The sequence below is a fragment of the Cherax quadricarinatus genome, chromosome 67 (genome assembly GCF_038502225.1).
Source record: "Cherax quadricarinatus isolate ZL_2023a chromosome 67, ASM3850222v1, whole genome shotgun sequence".
Classification (NCBI taxonomy): Eukaryota; Metazoa; Arthropoda; class Malacostraca; order Decapoda; family Parastacidae; genus Cherax; species Cherax quadricarinatus.
The window spans coordinates 11,604,581-11,627,268 of NC_091358.1; the positions used below are offsets into that span (position 1 = coordinate 11,604,581).

Below are 22,688 nucleotides of genomic sequence, written 5' to 3' on the forward strand. Positions count from 1 at the left end.
GGGCAGGGAATGTGAGGTCGATGAAGGTTTTCTCTTACACAATCTTGATCAGTTTTCAGATCTTTGCTGCAAGCTGTAGAGTGCCTGATGGAAGAAACCACACTCTTTTCATATTTTTTTAAATCATGATGTGTGTAGAAGTGTATGAGGTAATCCTTATTGGTGGGTTTCCTATAAACAGTTTGTTGAACCTCGTCGCTCTCTCTCTCTCTGGCAAGTAAGATGTCCATGCATTCCCTTCTGTTCGCTCAGCTTGGTTGAATTGGTCTCTTAAAGTGTTGGGGATGGATAGGCTATCAAAGGAAATGCTCAGTCTCCAATACCTGGTCCTTAAACTGCTGCGAGGTTGTATTAAGTAGTTTGTACACAAGCACAACTACTAGGTTCTGGTTTTCGATTTTGACTATCAGAATTTTGACCACATCACTAGTGATGTTCAGTAGGTCATTGCATATATGTGAATTTAACATACAGGCCACTTTCCCCTTGTTGCCTTTTTTCCAGTAACATCTATATGGGTTGTACCCTTGAATTCGCATCTCATCAAAATATTCTTTTATGCGAGTCTTTGTGAAAGTTGAAGTTGACACAGGCTTCCACTAGAATGATGAAGCCTGGGGTCGGTTATCGAAATCTGTGTTGGAGGTGTCGGGTACAGGTGTGTTTAAGTTGGTCAGTCTTAAAGGACACTCCTAATATTGTCTGCTAAATCATGTGGTAATTATCTCTAAGGAATAGCTGAGCTGTTTAGCTATATGGAAGACCATGTATTTCTCCTGGTCTAGGGGTGGGTATGAATCATAGTGGGAGTATGCTAATTTGTCTCATTAAGGAGATTCATCATTTTGGTGTAGCTGCCCATCTCCAAGATGATAACGACTCCACGCTTGTCAGTGGTAATGATTCTAATGCACTCAAAATCCACTGATTGCTTAAAGCTGAGATTTACCATCTTGGGATGGTGTGAGTAGAGGGTTCTATGCAAAATCTTGAAAATAGTAGTGCTTTGGGATGATGTCAATGTTTTGGTGGTCAACTTTGGATTAAGGCTAAAAGCTTCCATTTCAAATGTTGTGAAGCTACAGGAAGGTAATCTACCCATATCTTTCCTCCAACTGTTGGAACATAACCTGTTTAATTTATTGTTTAGTCTGATCCTCTTCTGAACATTAGCTGTGGTGACTATACTCTGATGTACTTAGCTATGTTTATGTCCATGCTGTCCTAAAGACTACATCCCAGAACCAGAGAGGTGGCAAAAGCATATTTGTTATTAGTAAATTCTGTCTGATAGGTGTGAGAGGTGGTGGAGAAAGGATGATAAAAAATCAGGAGATGAACAGAAGTGGACCAAGGGATAATGATTTCCAGTATTCAGTCATGGAAAAAGGTGTGCCTATTAAGTAAATACATATAGGCTTTTAGAAGGAGATCCAAGTATGTACTCTCTACACAGAAGATCCATGTTTCAGCAGTGTCAGACAAACTGGGCAAGAGGTAATGAAAAGACACTACAATAGCAGAATGGAAATCTTAATTTTAGACATTTCACTGGAAGCCAAGCTTTTTCAGTCTATGGAGAGTGCATGGTTAACAGCAGATGGGGGATGGCTATTGGGTCACCAGTTAGCACTATCCTTGTGAATTTCTTCATGGTGTACCTTGAGGCTGAGAGACTGTGACATCATCTCTGCTGCAGGATGAGCCTTGTCAATGACATCATCGAATCTGACACCCTCGATATCTTCCGTAATAAGAGACGTTATTCAGCTTGCTCCTTCCTTTCCTTGGCATCCTTATAAAGAAAGCACTAATACCCTTCAGTTAAGTGTGTACTTAAACCCACAAACCAGAATCATCTATCATTTCTAGTCTCACCGCTCCACTAGAACCAAGAAAAGTATTCTGTTGGGTTTCTTTCCCAAGGTTTTCATAATACACAGCCCTGATTTCCTGGAAGACAAGTGCCTTTAATTCACTGAGATCTTTTTGCTGTCAACATTTTTATACTGCTTTGTTACAGTAGGATTGTAGAAGGAAAGTACATAGAATAATTATCCTTCTGGGAGTCGATAATAACAGTAACTACTTTTCAGTCATCCCTGTTTCCATGATACCCAAGAGTGCTTCAGGATTACTTATTAAAATTGGCTTACATTATTATTATAATCAAAGAAAGTGCTAAACCAACAAGGGTCATACAGCCCTGCAGGGCAGAATATAATGCTGGGGGCTATAAACAGCTAGGTGGAGAGGGGATCAGAGGTGAAGGAAGAAAAGGGCTGGAAGGGACGCTAAGGGCTATGTGTCAAAGTTCGTACAGTAAAGCAGTTGTTGACAAAAAGTCAAAAAGTGAATGCAAGTCAAAGGCTGGGCCGTCTGCAAGAAAGGAAGATTGGAGGTAAATCCTGCGAGCTTGCTAGTAAACCTGGCAGTTGACAAGAAAGTGAAGAACTGAAATAGGGACCCTACAAACCTCACAGAGAGGAGTAGGGCATCTGGCTTACATTAGGTAATGAAATCTGTCGGTCTGAATTAAAATACTTCTGTAGAATGGTAAGTAAATGGTCAAACATTCCTCAAAGCAGTTTTAATAGAGGGGGGAAAAGCATGGGTGAGCTATTTTTTGGTGCATTCTTAATAAAACTCTTAATTTATTATTTTTACTCAAATATTGATGCTGCCTTTGTAAGTCCTGACTTTGTCCCTACAGATGTGTTGAGTTGTGAGGGGTTCCTCAAGTACCTGATGTCTGATGAGAACACTGTTATGTCTATGGAGAAACTGGACCAGTGTGATGACATGGACCAACCTCTTGCTCACTACTTCATTAACTCTTCCCACAACACTTACCTCATAGGTAAGTCATCAGAAGTTGCCTATGATATATTGTGATAAACTGTGGCACTTGTGAAGAATCTCAGAGTATGTTTTGTCTTGGCCTGGGGTCATGTCAACTTGAAATGAATGGAAGGTTGAGTGATGGGTGCCATGTTCTACTGAGCTGACTAAATTCTCATTTTTTTTATAATTAAGCTCTTAAGTGATATATTTGGATTCATAGATTCTACCCTCACAGCCCAGCTTGAGGCCAGACTGCCCTCTTGTTTGACTGGTGAACCAGGACTTTCATTGTACAGACATGCCTTGTTAATGCAACACTTGCTTTAGAATGCTTCATTAATACAGTACAGTGGACCCTCGGTTTTCGTGATTAATCCATTCCAGAGAGTCTGACGAAACCTGAAAATCACTAAAACCAAAATAATTTTTCCCGTAAGAAATAATGTAAATCCAGTTAATCTGTTCCAGACACCCAAAAGTATTAACAAAAAAATACATTTTTTAGAGAATAACTAAAGTTTTACATACAGAAAATATTTTTTTTTATTTTTTTTTTATTATCACACCGGCCGATTCCCACCAAGGCAGGGTGGCCCGAAAAAGAAAAACTTTCACCATCATTCACTCCATCACTGTCTTGCCAGAAGGGTGCTTTACACTACAGTTTTTAAACTGCAACATTAACACCCCTCCTTCAGAGTGCAGGCACTGTACTTCCCATCTCCAGGACTCAAGTCCGGCCTGCCGGTTTCCCTGAATCCCTTCATGAATGTTACTTTGCTCACACTCCAACAGCACGTCAAGTATTAAAAACCATTTGTCTCCATTCACTCCTATCAAACACGCTCACGCATGCCTGCTGGAAGTCCAAGCCCCTCGCACACAAAACCTCCTTTACCCCCTCCCTCCAACCCTTCCTAGGCCGACCCCTACCCCGCCTTCCTTCCACTACAGACTGATACACTCTTGAAGTCATTCTGTTTCGCTCCATTCTCTCTACATGTCCGAACCACCTCAACAACCCTTCCTCAGCCCTCTGGACAACAGTTTTGGTAATCCCGCACCTCCTCCTAACTTCCAAACTACGAATTCTCTGCATTATATTCACACCACACATTGCCCTCAGACATGACATCTCCACTGCCTCCAGCCTTCTCCTCGCTGCAACATTCATCACCCACGCTTCACACCCATATAAGAGCGTTGGTAAAACTATACTCTCATACATTCCCCTCTTTGCCTCCAAGGACAAAGTTCTTTGTCTCCACAGACTCCTAAGTGCACCACTCACTCTTTTTCCCTCATCAATTCTATGATTCACCTCATCTTTCATAGACCCATCCGCTGACACGTCCACTCCCAAATATCTGAATACGTTCACCTCCTCCATACTCTCTCCCTCCAATCTGATATTCAATCTTTCATCACCTAATCTTTTTGTTATCCTCATAACCTTACTCTTTCCTGTATTCACCTTTAATTTTCTTCTTTTGCACACCCTACCAAATTCATCCACCAATCTCTGCAACTTCTCTTCAGAATCTCCCAAGAGCACAGTGTCATCAGCAAAGAGCAGCTGTGACAACTCCCACTTTGTGTGTGATTCTTTATCTTTTAACTCCACGCCTCTTGCCAAGACCCTCGCATTTACTTCTCTTACAACCCCATCTATAAATATATTAAACAACCACGGTGACATCACACATCCTTGTCTAAGGCCTACTTTTACTGGGAAAAAATTCCCCTCTTTCCTACATACTCTAACTTGAGCCTCACTATCCTCGTAAAAACTCTTCACTGCTTTCAGTAACCTACCTCCTACACCATACACTTGCAACATCTGCCACATTGCCCCCCTATCCACCCTGTCATACGCCTTTTCCAAATCCATAAATGCCACAAAGACCTCTTTAGCCTTATCTAAATACTGTTCACTTATATGTTTCACTGTAAACACCTGGTCCACACACCCCCTACCTTTCCTAAAGCCTCCTTGTTCATCTGCTATCCTATTCTCCGTCTTACTCTTAATTCTTTCAATTATAACTCTACCATACACTTTACCAGGTACACTCAACAGACTTATCCCCCTATAATTTTTGCACTCTCTTTTATCCCCTTTGCCTTTATACAAAGGAACTATGCATGCTCTCTGCCAATCCCTAGGTACCTTACCCTCTTCCATACATTTATTAAATAATTGCACCAACCACTCCAAAACTATATCCCCACCTGCTTTTAACATTTCTATCTTTATCCCATCAATCCCGGCTGCCTTACCCCCTTTCATTTTACCTACTGCCTCACGAACTTCCCCCACACTCACAACTGACTCTTCCTCACTCCTACAAGATGTTATTCCTCCTTGCCCTATACACGAAATCACAGCTTCCCTATCTTCATCAACATTTAACAATTCCTCAAAATATTCCTTCCATCTTCCCAATACCTCTAACTCTCCATTTAATAACTCTCCTCTCCTATTTTTAACTGACAAATCCATTTGTTCTCTAGGCTTTCTTAACTTGTTAATCTCACTCCAAAACTTTTTCTTATTTTCAACAAAATTTGTTGATAACATCTCACCCACTCTCTCATTTGCTCTCTTTTTACATTGCTTCACCACTCTCTTAACTTCTCTCTTTTTCTCCATATACTCTTCCCTCCTTGCATCACTTCTACTTTGTAAAAACTTCTCATATGCTAACTTTTTCTCCCTTACTACTCTCTTTACATCATCATTCCACCAATCGCTCCTCTTCCCTCCTGCACCCACTTTCCTGTAACCACAAACTTCTGCTGAACACTCTAACACTACATTTTTACAGAAAATAATGAGAAATAAATATAAAGCACTAATGAAATGGATAAATGAACATTTAAATCACTTTTACCTTTATTGAAGACTCTTCTTGGTGTATGGAAAATTGTGAGGAGGGGAGAGGGAGACAAGTTTATTGTTTGGAGACAGGACAGAATGCAGCTTATTTATCTATCACAATTCATCTAATATGACATAATAAACAATATTAATAACATAGAAACATAATATATACTTTAGAATGAATAAAATACGTCATTACGTGTGTGACGAGTGGTGATGGTGGTGGTGTTGGGTTTGTAAGGGCCACTGACAGCATAAGCCATACATATAGTGATGGTGGTAGCGGCAGCAGAGGCCACCACCATTAGTCACGCTGAAACATGTACGTAATTTATAAATAAGAAATATTTACACTTACCTTGGAGGAGACGCTGGCATTGGTTTTGGGTGGTGGAAGATACGCAGGGCGGCGTATGTTGTCAATGGCCCTATATACCTCCAACAACGTTGGAGGAGTTTTGTGTCTTACTTTATCTATTACTTAATTGCTTAACTTACTTGCTACACTGTTAAGGATACACTTTATTGCTGGCTGGCACTATAGCCTTTATTGACTCCTGCTGCTTTAGTATCATACATATCGTAGAATCACTGAAGAAAGCACATTCTTCCCTATCTCTTCCTCCTCCACTTTGGTACTTTGCTACGAGTTCTTTCTTGAATTCTGTCGTGTTTCTCACCTTCTTTACCAAAAGGCTGGCACTAGGAGCTTTCTTTGGGTCCATGGTGGCTTATTTAGCAGTCACACACAATAAACAAGTGCAAAAAACAACGGATTATGAAATGTTTTGTATGACCCCACAGGGTAATGTTCACTCGCCGAGAAACAAGCTACACTGACTCGGAATGTGTGCGTGGGGGGCTTTGTGCCTCTGTGGCACTCAGACATGTTCTGTATGACTGACAAAACCAGAGGGAATTAATGAAAGCAGAGATCATATTTTGAAGAAAAAAGTCGGCGATAACCGAAAATCATGAAATCAGAGGGTCCACTGTACTTTTCAGATATATTCATGTTTATTATTTTTGGTAGTGATGCATACATCAGCTGACTGGCATCATTTTGTTACCCACACTCAGTCTGTTTTTAAGGAATAGCACTATTGCACACTTAATAAATGATAGTGTAAACATGTTTTTAGGTTTTTATATGTGCTGGAAAGTTTAAAAAAAGGCTGTGATTCATTTTAAAGCGATATTCATTTTACAGCCATGGTCTGGAACCTAACCTGCCTTATTAGCAAGGTATGGTATACCAGTATATCTTAAGCTTCACTTTCATCTTCTCATTCCTCTCGCCTCACATATATTACAGTTTAGTAATTAGGGAGAAAATTATGTTGGGTGAGGTTACTTTTGTGCATAACATGTCACTGCAGTACAATACCTGATGAAATTGACTTCAGCCTCATCTTTGTGCATAAGACTGTTATTGCTGTAAGGGTGGGTGGGTGGTGGTACACGTTAGTGTCTATAGCTACCACTGATTCAATTTTTTTTTTCTTACTTGGGGATTGAAGGGGGATGATTTGCAGGCTTTCCTTGCACTGGCTTTTAAGTTTATTAATATTGTGTTTTTGACAACCAGGTCTATATTGTGTTTCAAGGATTATACACAGATAACCCACACATAGGAGAGAGAAGCTTATGATGATGTTTTGGTGTGAGTTGGACCACTTACAAGCCCCACTAACACATGAAGGTATGGGAACCAGTATATATAGGAGAGGGACACAGGGACAGGACAGAGAGAGGATGTGGAGAGGGATACGATGTCTTTCCACTTCATCCTCCTTGACTATTTTCTTAGCTGTTTGCTTTGCCACTTCAGCTACCCTCACCGAATCTTTTGATCAGCTATTACTATACGACAACGACAAGCGTGATATTTCTTAACTACTACTTTTAGTATTTTGATATTTTTCCCTAAATTGTGTGTCATGCTCACCAGAGATGGGTCCATGTTATTCTTTACCGAACCCATCTCAAGCTGTAACATGTCTTCTATGAGAATGCAGTTTTATGTATTTTTTGCTTAATGAACTGAATTTATATTCCTCTGGACCATGTCTAGGTCGTTAGCAGGAGTTCACTGTATCATTAATTTATACAATCATACAACCATATGATTACTGATTACACGATTTCTTCATTGTAATACTCATGTTACCATTTGATCACCATTTTTTTTTTATATCTGTGCAAAGTTCTAAACCTCTGTGGGTGACTTGGCTTAGTGTGCAAGTTTTCAAAAGGAAACTGAATCACTGCTGTTGTCAAATGCTAGATAAGTCTGGCTGTTAAGGATGTGTGGCCCACACTAACAACAACAGCTTGGTTGATCAGGCAATTAACAAGGAAGCCTAGCTTCATGCTGGTCTGTAAGGAAAAAAAATTAAACTCAGTCACAGATGTAACTTGAACCTTTGTCCTCTGATTGTAACCTGATCCAAAATAAAATCACTTTAGAAGATGTTTGATTGAAATGTTTTGGTCCTGGGACCAAAGTCACTCCATTTGCAGTGACTGTAGTCCCAAGACCTAAATATTTCCATTGAACAAGTCCTAAAGTGTTTCCTAAAGTCTTTTTCTATTACTTGATGGTATCATAACTTTATAATATGTTAGCTTGATCCTTTACCAGTAGGGGGAAGCAAAGTCCCAAAAATTTTATCAGCCCCCATATAAAAATAATAAAATAGCATTGCTCATGTCAAGTCCCTTAACTCCCATTCTAACCAGATTGCTACCCCTAAGACCCTCCTCTATAAGATCCTCTGGAGCTGCCCCTGTCCTTGACCTGTCAGGTTGATAATTTGATCACTAGTCATCATACAACCTAACCTTGTCTATCCCCAGGTCACCAGCTCACGGGCAGATCCTCTGTGGAAATGTATCGGCAGTGTCTGTTGGCTGGCTGTCGTTGTGTTGAGCTTGACTTTTGGAATGGCAGACTGGAAGAACCAGTCATTGTCCATGGCTTCACACTGGTGCCAGAAATTAGTGCCAAGGTCAGTGCTAGGGCTTATGTTTTGCAGTCTTCTTATGCCCTTGATCCTGACACATTGATCATTTATTTTTACCCCCAGTGTGAGGCGTTACCAAAAGCCCACATATAGTTAATCCCTGGTGTCATTGCCCCCATGGCTCACTCAGTCCAAGCTCTGGTCTTCTGGTTGACAGCCTGATAAGTCAGGCTGTTGGGACTAATAGCACAGTACAACACAGGATTGTGGTGCATGCACCATAGGCATGCCTTGTCTGGACTTGGGCCATGGGAACAATGACCACCTGCATCTACTGTGTATGTAGACTATAAGAACTCACACTAGGGGGTAAACACAAGCAATTGACATGGACCCTAAAAGGAGGAAAGCAGCACAGTTTGTGGATCACATGTTCACAATTATTATTACAGTGTTTTAATATTCATGGGAGACACTAAACTCTTAGTGGGTCACACAACACTTGGGAAACTTGAGGTAGTCAGGTTTGATACTAGGAAACAGAGGGGTAAATAATTCCTTAACCCTTTCAGGGTTTCCGACATACTAGTACGGCTTACACACCAGGGTTATTGACGTACTAGAACGCCTAAATTCTAGCACCTTCAAATCTAGTGAGAGAAAGCTGGTAGGCCTACATATGAAAGAATGGGTCTATGTGGTCAGTGTGCACAGTATAAAAAAAATCTTACAGCACACAGTGCGCAACGAGAAAAAAAAACTCCGACCATGTTTTTGGTTTAAAACAGCAACTTTGCAGTGTATTTTCGTATGGTATTTATGGTTGTATTTTAGTTTTCCTGGTCTCATTTTATTGGATGGAAGACATATTACAGAAAATAAGATGATTTTGATTGGTTTCATAATGAAAAGTACCTTGAAATTGAGCTCAAAGTAGCAGAAATGTTTGATTTTTACCAAAGTTCAAAAGTAAACAAATCATGCCAAGTGTCCAATACACGTCAACTGGTGAGTCTGATGTTCTTTCACAAGTGCGCTGATATTATTAACCCTTTGAGGGTCCGTGCCGTAGATCTACGGCTTTACGTTGAGGGTCCAAACCGTAGATCTACGTCATGAGCTCAGCTCACTCTGATAAGCTGCGAGCGGTAAATTTGGGCCTAGATATGAGAGAATACATCTATGTGGTATGTGTGCACCACATAAAACAAATCCTGCAGCACACAGTACATAATGAGAGAAAAAAAACTGAGACTGTAATTTTCGATTAAAACAGCAACTTTGCAGTGTTTTTTCGTATGCTTTTTATAGTTGTATTTGCGATTTCTTGGTCTCTTGATAGAATTGAAGATAGAGATGATTTTGATTGGTTTTAGTACGGAAAATGGCTTGAAACTGAGCTCTAAGTAGCGAAAATGTTAAATTTTTGCCGATGTTCAAGAGTAAACAAATGACCTCACACGTCTAATACACGCCTGCTGGTGGGTCTGATATATGTTCACAAATGTGCTGATATTATTTATATAATTATTACAATATTGCATAACAGTAAATCTTCCATTTTTTGGTTTGAATAAAAATTCATTATGTGAATAAAAAATCAAAATGGAATTCATTTGTAAAGCCTGAAAATGTAACTAATGAACAGAGGAAATGTTAGTTTAGTGCTAGGAATGCCTGCATTGTTTATTCTGGACCCTTTTTTGAAATTGGAATATTTTTAACTTTGCACTAAACTGACCAAATTACCAATTTCCAATCACTTTATTTTGTAGTTGAAACGGTTGACTTGGCAATTTCTTGTGCTCAATCGATAGAATAGAAGTAATACTAGTGAAATAGCTAAGAATTTGGTGGACTGGAATAAAGTAATTGGCCTAAAATGGGAGTCAAAGTCGGCAAAATCGCCGATGCGTAAATATCGCTGACACATCAAAATTCACGAGAGCATAATTTCGTCAGTTTTCCATCAAATTTCGTACTTTTTGTTTTATTACCTTCAGAAAAAGATTTTCTACCATTTCATAAGAAAAAATAACAAAATTATTTTTTGAAAATTCTTAGACACTGGTATGCACTTTGAAATTTTGCCTTTGGACCCTGAAAGGGGTAAAACCATTTCTACACCAAACAGAGTTGAATAACTATAGGCCAATAACCAACTTACACCCTCTCTCAAAAATCTTCGAAAAATTAATTCATAAACGAATCTACTCCTACCTTATCTCCCAAAACATACTCAACCCCTGCCAATTTGGATTCAGGCCTAATAAAAATACTAATGATGCTATTATACACATGCTAGAACATATATACACTGCAATAGAGAAAAAAGAAGTCCCACTGGGGATCTTCATTGACTTACGTAAAGCTTTTGATACAGTTGACCATGACTTGCTCCACGTAAAATTATCACACTATGGTATAAGAGGGCACTCCCTCAACTACCTCAAGTCATACCTCAGCAACAGAAGCCAATATGTGTACGCAAATGGGGCAAACTCTTCTGCACAACCAATTACAGTTGGTGTCCCACAGGGAAGTGTCCTTGGCCCTCTTCTCTTTCTCCTATACATAAATGACCTACCAAATGCTTCTCAATTACTCAAACCCACACTATTTGCTGATGACACAACATACGTCTTCTCCCACCCGAGCCCAGTCAAGCTAGCCAATACTGTAAATACCGAATTACAGAAAATATCTACCTGGATGAGTACTAACAAACTTACACTAAACATTGACAAAACCTACTTCATTCAGTTTGGTAACAGAGCTACAGATGTCCCTCTTAACATAATGATAAACGGATCACCTATCACAAAGCTAACAGAGGGAAAATTCTTAGGAATCCACCTTGATAATAGACTCAAATTTCATACACATATACAACAAATTTCTAAGAAAATTTCCAAGACTGTAGGCATACTATCGAAGATACGGTACTATGCTCCACAGTCAGCCCTCCTGGCCCTATATCACTCTCTTATTTACCCCTATCTCACCTATGGAATTTGTGCATGGGGCTCAACAACAAGTAACCATCTCAGACCACTAATTACCCAACAAAAGGCTGCAGTTAGAATGATAACAAATTCTCACTACAGGCAGCACACTCCACCAATATTCAATACACTCAACCTACTCACCATACAAAACATCCATACTTATTACTGCACCTATTACATACATAGAACACTCAACTCTGATATTAACCCTCCCCTCAAACATCTCCTTGCCAACCTCAACAGAACACATGACCATAACACAAGGCACAGATCACTCTTTGATATTCCTCGTGTCCATCTCACGCTATGCAAAAACTCAATGCACATAAAAGGCCCTAAAATCTGGAATTCATTACCTGTTAATATAAAAGAAACACTACCTGTTTATAAATTCAAGTCTCTTCTCAAAGATCACTTACTCACCCAAAACCAAATAAATACTGAATAACTGAACCTTATAAATTGTATATCTTAAATGTTTCTCACAATTATATCACATAAATGTTAAACCTAAAACCCAATCTAACTTTATTATTTTTTAAATTCACTACCTAACAGAATACTCCATTCTACTGAATTTACAACAATGCATGCAACCATATGACCTGTCTTTGTAATACTCACTTGTGCTTTATAGTAATCAGTTTACATTAATGTTTTTCACTGATTTCATCATTGCTTAGTTAATCTTAAGTTAATTTTAAGCCAGCCCGTAATGCTATGCATAGTATAAGTGGCTTTGGCATGCTGCTCTTATCTGTATTTTTTTTTGTACCTCTGTAAGTGTGCTCAAATTATAAATGCAGTAGTCTGCATAACAGTAAATCTTCTGTTTTTTGTGAGAATAAAAAATCAAAGTGGAAAGCAAAAGAGATGTAAGAGGGGCCTGGGGACATGACTAATGAACAGAGAAAATGTTATTTTAGTGCCAGGAATGTGTCTTCTTTATTCTGGACGCTATTTTGAAATTGGCATCTTCTGAAATTTATGTGAAATTGGTAAAATTACCAATTTCTGACCACTTTATTGGATAGTTGAAATCGGTAAATGGGTGGTTTCTTGTACTCATTCGATAGACGAAATGGAGTTCTAGCAAAATAAATATGGTTTCTGTCGACTAATACATTGGAATTGACCGAAAATAGCGTTCAAAGTGGGTGAAATTGCCGATGCGTAAACATCGTCAAGACCGCTAACTTTGTGAGAGCATAATTCCGTAAGTTTCCATCAAATTTCATACTTTTGGTATCATTATGATCAGGAAAAGATTCTCTATCATTTCATAAGAAAAAATAATTTTTTTTTTTTTCCAAAAAATTTTCAACCCTGAGAACGAGTTTAGGAGAGCGCCTCTCGACCCTGAAAGGGTTAATCAAGAGCCATTCACTTGCATCAAGGCACCATGTTCCTTGAAGAGAAGGGATCTTGTATTGCTGTATTGGATTTGATAATGGCCAACAATTTCAACCTTAGCTGGACAAGAGATAAAGGACAAACTAGCATTTTATGCATGCTTTTCAAATTTAATTTACAAATTATCAAGGACTCCTTGGATGACATTTCATTAATCCGTTCCTGAGAGCTCATCATTAGACGAAATTATCGTTAGCTGAATTAATTTTCCCCATAAGAAATAATGGAAATCTAATTAATCCGTTCCAGAGAGCCAAAAGTATTAAAAAAACTAATTTTTTTTCATGAAATATACATTTCCCTACAAAAAAAACAATGAGACATGCACAACAACTATATAAATAAATGTTAAAATGATACTTACCTTTATTGGAGAGTTCACCTTACAATCCCCACTAGCATTACAACAAAACAAGAAAGTTAGCCTGTCTTTCATAGGCTTGTGTCCTGGAAGTGCCTTTTCCTCCTGAGTAATGTGGGTCCTGTTTGGCATTTTCTTCCAGAACAGGCCTGTTTCACCACAATTGAACACTTGTTGGGGCTGGAATTTTTCAGCTTCGCTATGCCTTATCACACTGTGTATGCCACTATGATTTTTAAATCTCTCAAACCAACCTTTGCTGGCCTTAAATTCACCAATATGAGCACTAGTTCCAGGCATTTTTTCCTGTTCACCTGGGTGTTAGTCGACTGGATTGGGTCGCATCCTGGGGGACAAGATTAACCCTTTCAGGGTCCAGAGGCCAAATTTCAAAGTGCACACCAGGGTCCAAGAATTAAAAAAAAAATTTTTTGTTATTTTTTCTTATGAAATGGTAGAGAATCTTTTTCTGAAGGTAATAAAACAAAAAGTACAAAATTTGATGGAAAATTGACGAAATTATGCTCGCAAATTTTGATGTGTCAGCGATATTTATGAATCTGCGATTCTGCCGACTTTGACTCCCATTATAGGCCAATTACATTATTCCAGTTGACCAAATTCTTAGCTATTTCACTAGTATTACTTCTGTTCTATCGATTGAGCACAAGAAATCGCCAAGTCAACTGTTTCAACTACAAAATAAAGTGATTGGAAATTGGTAATTTGGGCAATTTAACACAAAGTTCAAAATATTCCAATTTCAAAATAGGGTCCAGAATAAACAATGTAGGTATTCCTACAAATGAATTCCATTTTGATTTTTTATTCACATAATGAATTTTTATTCAAACCAAAAAATAGAAGATTTTCTGTTATGCAATACTATTGTAATAATTGTATAAATATCATCACCACATTTGTGAATGTATATTAGACCCACCAGCTGGCATGTATTAGACGTGTGAGGTCATTTGTTTACTCTTGAACATCGGCAAAAATTTAGCATTTTCTCTACTTTGAGCTCAGTTTCAAGCCATTTTCAGTGCTAAAACCAATCAAAATCATCTCTATTTCTGTAATATGTCTTCCATTCTATCAAATGAGACCAATAAATCGCAAATACAACTATAAAAAACATACGAAAAAACACTGCAAAGTCTCTGTTTTAATCGAAAATCACGGTCGTTTTTTTCTCTCATTATACACTGTGTGCTGCAGGATTTGTTTTATGTGGTGCACACATACCACATAGATGTATTCTCTCATATCTAGGCCCAAATTTACCACTCACAGCTTATCAGAGTGAGCTGAGCTCATGGTGTAGATCTACGGTTTGGACCCTGAACGTAAAGCCGTAGATCTACGGCATGGACCCTGAAAGGGTTAAGGATCCCAATGGAAATAAGTTAGACAGTCCTTGATGACTCACTGACTTTCTTGGGTTATCCTGGGTGGCTAACCCTCTGGGGTTAATTGTTTCTCATTAAGCCACACCAACAACAGTTTCTCCACATCTTCAAGTAGTACAGCTGATGGTGGTGCAGCAAGAGCTGACTGTGGTATGATAGTATTTCTCACCCTTTTTAAAACAGGGTTGGCATTAGAAGCTTTCTTTGGGCCTATGGTGGCTTATTTAACCCTTTCAGGGCCCGTCCCGTAGATCTACGGCTTTACGTTCAGGGTCCAAACCATAGATCTACGTCATGAGCTCAGCTCACTCTGATAAACTGCAAGTGGTAGATTTGGGCCTAGATATGAGAGAATACATCTATGTGGTATGTGTGCACCACATAAAACAGATCCTGCAGCACACTGTGTATAATGAGAGAAAAAAAACTGAAATCATGATTTTTCGATTAAAACAATGACTTTGCAGTGTTTTTTCGTATGTTTTTTATAGTTGTATTTGCGATTTCTTGGTCTCATTTGATAGAATGGAAGACATATTACAGAAATAGAGATGATTTTGATTGGTTTTAGCACTGGAAATGGCTTGAAACTGAGCTCAAAGTAGCAGAAATGTTAAATTTTTGCCGATATTCAAGAGTAAACAAACGACCTCATACGTCTAATACATGCCAGCTGGTGGGTTTAATATGCATTCACAAATATGGTGATGATATTTATACAATTATTACAGTATTGCATTGTTACATTGGTAGGTCTTATTATTTTGATAGTAAGGTTCTCACTACATGTTCTAGTGTGGGGTAGCTTTTTACTTAATGGCCTTATCTGTCTAGGGGTAATACTTACATCATGGCTGATCATCTTGAGTGTCTCTGATACCCTTCCACCAGCCCTCTTCACAGGTTATGTAAACTACTACTATAAAAATATAACTGTATTCTCAATAGATATGTACAGAATATACAATTACAGCCTCACACTTTAAAAACAAAGATCTACACACTCCATAGCTGTTCTCCCACATGGTGTACCTTATTAACTTTTGTCCTTCTCTCTTGACATAACTCTGGGCTAACCAGTGTTTTGACACACTTTAGTCACCCTGGGTATGGTGGCCACAACTTAAATTATAAAAACTCACCCCTGGAGCACACATGATGCCCCAAAAGATAGGAGAAGGACCCAGAGATCCTGCCAGGTTGAAGGTCAGCCACAGAGAGAGAGAGTCAGTGAGAGGGAGAGCCTGGCTAAGCTCCTCCCACCAAAACAAAAGACTGTTGCCAAGCACAATTCTCCAGTTACCACAATTCTACCACACCTTAATTTTACTTTTACAAAAGGAAATACAACTTTATAAACTACTTATTTAAATTGTGTGTTTGTGTCTATAGTATAACCTATTATATTGAGAAAAATAGGCTTGACCCAGCTGCCTCTCAGTCATAAGGTTGATCAGTCCTTCTGACATTTAGAGCAAAGTCCCCATCAATTCAATATAATTAGGTATTCCAGAGTAACTGTTACTTATAAATACATGTTGGGTCCTATAGCCCCATAACACCCCTACCTCCAGACGAAGTCTCACAAAAGCTAGCCGTGTCCCTCAGGATACGGCTAGTAAAAAGTATATTGCTTAAGTCTGAAGGCGGTAAACAAGACTACTAGAAATGCTACATATTTCCTAGCACCATAACTACTCTTCACTTTACTGTTATTTACAACAGATTGCAGAATTTTTTATAAAAGCATTTTAACCATACCCATATACTCAAGGGTGTAACTATTTACAATTTTAGTGGCTTTTAAACAATACACATTACAATGCAAGAATTGCACACAATGTCCACTGTGAAAGCCCGCACCAACAGGCCTGTGCCTCTGCTGCGGTAATCCAGCAAGCAACTGGTATTCCAGGGTGGCATCTTCCTGATCAGTAGACGAGAGTAGAGCCAAACCCATATCAGTCAGGTGTACACCAGGCAGGAAACTTCACAAAACATGTCAAGGTGTCTCTCACTTGGTGGCCGAACCAAACAGTGAGACTTCCAGTCAACACTCACGATCCTTAACATGGTCAGGCACTCAAGCCCATCTTCCGAGGTCCCACTCCACACAGATCCTCCAAACTTATGAAGAAGAGGCTGACATAGAACATGGAGGGGTCCAAGGGACCACAAAGGCAAATCGTCGGGCCGTTTTGTATATAGAGCACACCAAGACACAACATCACATACCTTCCTGAACGTCTCATGTTACAGAAGGTTATCAACCACTGCCTCAACTCACATTTACGTACACCCTGACCCTCGTCACACTTTTGGCTGCGACTCGACTCCTTCACAGTCAGATGGCTGGTAGGGAGTACTCAGGCTCGCCGAGAGTTCACCACTGCAAAAACAACAAGGTCAGCACATGACAAACACTATGTACAAAGTACGCACCATGCATCTACATGAAACATCTAGAGAGAGCATCAGCAACCACATTCTCTGAGCCTTTTATATATTTTACTTCCAAATTAAAAGGCTGTAGGAACAAAGCCCATTTTAAGAGTCTGATTTTAGTCACCATACACAGGAACAGGATGAAGAAATCCTGAGACATGTACAAATGCTGAATAGCCAGCCCCAAAATGAAAATTTTCTTTCCTGTGGTAAAATGTTGACATTTAAACTTAGAAGGTTGCTCATTGATAGTAACAGTTCTGCAATCTCTCGCAGTGCAACAACAAACACCAAAGACATCTCTTTGCACCCAGGTTGGGTACATCAAGTTTACACAAATACCATAACGTTCCATCTCACACACAAATTTTAAGCACACAATGAACACAATTTGCATTACACACATGAAAATGGTACTGGAACACAGGCCATGGAAATCACATCTTCCTGCCCTATATTTTAGTTTATTTAAAATGTTTGCATCTCTTAGTGCATAAGTATCAATCTTTCTAATCCTGTAAACCTTAGTTGTTAAACGTACTTTGTGGTAGTCAGTGTTTATGCCCAGGGTGCCATCTAATTTGGGAAGCATGAAGCATGGCAATGCCCACTGACTCTCACTAAGCACTACAAACTGGTGTTGGAAGAATTTCACTTCTTCCTCCATCTCCAATTTTTCATACAGATTTTTCCCACACAAAAATTGTTGAATTGGCTCAGCTTTCTTAACAATTTCTTCATGGGGTTTCAACTTTTCCCCATTACTGACATCCCAAACTTTTATAAAGTTCCAAGGTGGCTGAGCCAACTCTCCAACATTTTTCTCATTAAAACCAAGCATGCATTTCCCAAAATCTTTTACACACATGTTATTTCTTAAATACACTTTTGGTATTAAATACAGATTATTGTTTTGCAGCCCTTTACATTCCATTAAAACATTGGTCTCTCTGAATTATTGACATAACTTCAAACCCTTTAACCGGTTACTGTGTATACTATACTCATTCTTTTCTTGCTTGGGGGTGTGGATTTTATATCTAACCCCTGGGAACTTCCCCCACAACATGTTCAGCTCACAGCAACTCGCCATACAGATTTTCACATGAATTTGCTCCAGTATCAGCACTTCCTCTCCAGCCTCCAGAGTATCATGGTCCACATTATGGTCCCACATCATCATCCTGGTCTGGTTGATGGGCACGTTCACTGGTACCATCCACCTCATACGAGTCAAACAGTGTCTGAAACTGAGAAAAAGCTCCGAGGGGGGAGCATCACCATCCTCCCCAAGCCAATAGCTCAGAGATTCCAGAGTGCTTCCCCACTCAGCAAATACAAAGAAAGGGATCCTCTCATCCCAGTTGTTAGTATTGTCTATACCATAGGCTTGCATTATTGTCTTGAGGGTTTGATATAATTTCTCTATTTCCCCTTGAGATGGAGGGTGATAGGCAGTTGAAAACTGAGGCTCTACCTCTAACCCCTTTAACACATTCCTAAATAATTTTGATGTAAAGTTAGACCCTTGATCTGTTTGTACCTCCCGAGGAAAGCCAACATGGGAAAAGAACTTCATCAAAGCCCTTAAGAACACTCGAGCTGTTATCCTGCATAGAGGGATTGCTTCTGGATACCTGGTAGTGGAGCAAATTATTGTTAGTAAATAATTTTTCCCATTCTGGTCCTTGGGAGTGGGCCAACGACATCTACTAACAGCTTGCTGAAGGGTTCACCTGGTGCTGAAATAGGCTGAAGGGGAACAGGTTTAATGCTTTGATTTGGTTCCCCTATAATTTGGCAGACATGACAGGTCTTTATATAATCTCCCACCGTCTCCCACAGCTGAGGCCAGAAGAAGTGCCTGGAAACCCTGGATACTGTTTTAGCAATACCTAGGTGTCCACCTAGAGGTGTGTCATGCACTAAGCTAAGAACATGGTTTCTATAAGGCTCAGGCACCACGACCTGGTGACAAAAACTTGGCTCTCCTACTGGTACTGCAACCGAAGGTGCCTTCTTCATTAGTATACCTTTCCTGAAATAGAAGCATTTATTTAAACGTAAAGATTCCTCCTCAGTCACAGCTGAGGCTCTGATCGACTTAAGTGCGTCATCACACCCCTGTGCAGCAATTAACTGCATCATAGTAGGCCCAATCTCCCTCACACTACTTCCCTGATCTCTGCACTGATTAGGCTCGACTCGGGTTGTGGTATCCTTTTCTTTAGTTGACTGCAGTTCAACATCAGAAATAGAGTTTCCAAACCTAAGTCCTCACCATCCTCATGAGAAATATAAGGATTACCCTTGGTATCCTGGTCACAAGACATACTTCTTGTCATGGCACCAACAGGGAAAAGGTCTGGCAGGGTCTCCCTAGCCTTCTTCTCCCAAACTCTGGGGTCTGGTTCCCCCCATACTAGTGGTTCCTCACTGTCTAACAGACCCATAACGTTGTTACCCATTAAGAGGTTAACCCCTTCAAAGGGAATTTCATCTGAAATACCTACAGAGAGATAGCCAACTTGGTATGCAGATTCTACCCATAATTTGTGTACAGGTGTTCTTATGGGTGAACCTGTAATACCCTTCAATAATATATCTACTCCAGTATAGGTATCCTTAGACACTGGCAGCACTCCAGCACGTAGCAAGGAGTAGGTGCTACATCCATCTCTCAAGGACAGTATGTTCTCAACCCTACCCACATCCTTATGCAAAGCAACTGTGGACTTACTAGAATATACCTGCATCCTGGGGTCTAGACCCAAAGGTACCTCCTCACCTTGCTTTGAAGACCAAATACAGGCACCTGGATGTGTGTCTGCAGTTAGGGTCCTCTGGGGTGGTTCCTCCCTTTCCTGATCTCGCCGCCTTGACCAACAAAACTTTTGTGTGTGTCCAGTTTTGTTACAGTAGTAACAGGCATAACTCTTAAAGGTATTTTTACCATTTGGTGTAGGACTGGTACTGTTTACTCGAGGACCTGAAAAATTATCTGATTGTCTAGGTAAACTTTGAACTCCAGCTGACTTACCTTTTCCTTCTATTTTAGAGGGCACCTCAGCCTTCATTTGCCCCTGAAAATTCTTGTCCCACTTACCTTTATGACCATAGGACTTGGAATAAGGTTTAGAATGAGTGGGGAAATCTTCAGAAGCAGCATGACTGTTTTTACTTACCAATTCCCAGCGAGCCAAGAATCGGTCACCTAGATCCAGTGCTTCTGAAAGATTATCTGGGTTTTTGTTCTCCAGATATTCTCTGAGGTCAACAGGGATTGTATTGTACAATTCCTCATGAACCATCAGATCTACTAATTTGTTATAGTCTTTATTAACTCCTTTAGAACAAACCCATTTCTTAAAAAGGAACAGTTTCTCATTCCCAAACTCAGTTAAGGTCTGCCCATCCTGAAATTTTTGATTCCTGAACTTTTGTCTATATTTCTCAGGTATCATTTGGTAGGCAAGCAATACTTCCTCTTTAATCTTATCATAATCAGAAAAATCTTGCCCCTCCAGAGTCTCTACTCTCTGGAATCCTTTACCCACAAGTTGTGTGCGAACTAGGGTAGCCCACTTCTGTTTGGGCCATCCTTGCTCCAAAGCAGTCTTCTCAAAAAAAGAAAAATATCTATCTGGGTCACTCTCTGTAAACTTAGGGACAAAATTTGCAGCTTTAGTTATGTTAAAGTACTGCTCAGGCTCTTGTTCAGAACCTCCTAATCTTTGACGTTCTTCCTCCTTAGCTTTCATTAATTTCATCTGAGCCTCTAGTACAGCTAATTTCAGTCTCATTCTCTCCATTTCCATATCACCTGGAGTAGGTGATCCCTCATGTTCACTGTTAACAGGCATGTTTACTGATGAATTATTACCTTCTTCCCTGAAGCCTAAAAAATCTGAAGACTCATCTTCTGACATAGTTTTATCTTTAAACACTTGCTTCCCTCTTACAGTATCAGTGGACAAAGTTTTCCCACAGGCACATAAAATAACACAAATTGAATGTAAACTATGCACATAGCACTTACCATAACCACAACAAAAATGTGTTACTCAACCTTTCTCCCACCTTAGGAGAAAAACAACCTGTAAACTAATATATGAAAACAACACTTCCACTGACCCACCTTGGTAAATCTTCTACCAGAAACATGCAACTGTTATTACCCCATACCAGCACATATAGTTCAAAGAATGTTTTGAGTTATTTTAGCAGTCAAATAACTCTCCCGGTCAAGCTCCCATGTTACGTTGGTAGGTCTTATTATTTTGATAGTAAGGTTCTCACTACATGTTCTAGTGTGGGGTAGCTTTTTACTTAATGGCCTTATCTGTCTAGGGGTAATACTTACATCATGGCTGATCATCTTGAGTGTCTCTGATACCCTTCCACCAGCCCTCTTCACAGGTTATGTAAACAACTACTATAAAAATATAACTGTATTCTCAATAGATATGTACAGAATATACAATTACAGCCTCACACTTTAAAATCAAAGATCTACACACTCCATAGCTGTTCTCCCACATGGTGTACCTTATTAACTTTTGTCCTTCTCTCTTGACATAACTCTGGGCTAACCAGTGTTTTGACACACTTTAGTCACCCTGGGTATGGTGGCCACAACTTAAATTATAAAAACTCACCCCTGGAGCACACATGATGCCCCAAAAGATAGGAGAAGGACCCAGAGATCCTGCCAGGTTGAAGGTCAGCCACAGAGAGAGAGAGTCAGTGAGAGGGAGAGCCTGGCTAAGCTCCTCCCACCAAAACAAAAGACTGTTGCCAAGCACAATTCTCCAGTTACCACAATTCTACCACACCTTAATTTTACTCTGCAAAAGGAAATACAACTTTATAAACTACTTATTTAAATTGTGTGTTTATGTGTCTATAGTATAACCTATTATATTGAGAAAAATAGGCTTGACCCAGCTGCCTCTCAGTCATAAGGTTGATCAGTCCTTCTGACATTTAGAGCAAAGTCCCCATCAATTCAATATAATTAGGTATTCCAGAGTAACTGTTACTTATAAATACATGTTGGGTCCTATAGCCCCATAACATGCATAACAGTAAATCTTCTATTTTTTGGTGTGAATAAAAATTCATTATGTGAATAAAAAATCCAAGTGGAATTTATTTGTAAAGCCTCAAAACGTAACTAATGAACAGAGGAAATGTTAATTTAGTTCCAGGAATACCTACATTGTTTATTCTGGACCCTATTTTGAAATTGGAATATTTTGAACTTTGTATTAAATTGGCCAAATTAACAATTTCCAATCACTTTAATTTGTAGTTGAAACAGTTGACTTGGCGATTTCTTGTGCTCAATCGATA

The 22,688-nt window shown here is 39.4% G+C and overlaps 1 protein-coding gene across 9 annotated transcripts in view; it reads left to right on the top strand.

Moving 5' to 3' along the window:
* Positions 1-22,688, top strand: part of Plc21C (Phospholipase C at 21C) — a 613,502-nt gene that overhangs the window by 354,946 nt on the left and 235,868 nt on the right. For all 9 annotated transcript variants that reach the window (XM_070099388.1, XM_070099391.1, XM_070099386.1 and 6 more), the window contains 2 exons: positions 2,714-2,860; positions 8,588-8,739. In XM_070099388.1, the coding sequence (XP_069955489.1) occupies positions 2,714-2,860; positions 8,588-8,739 (299 nt within the window). The remainder of the gene's footprint in view (positions 1-2,713; positions 2,861-8,587; positions 8,740-22,688) is intronic.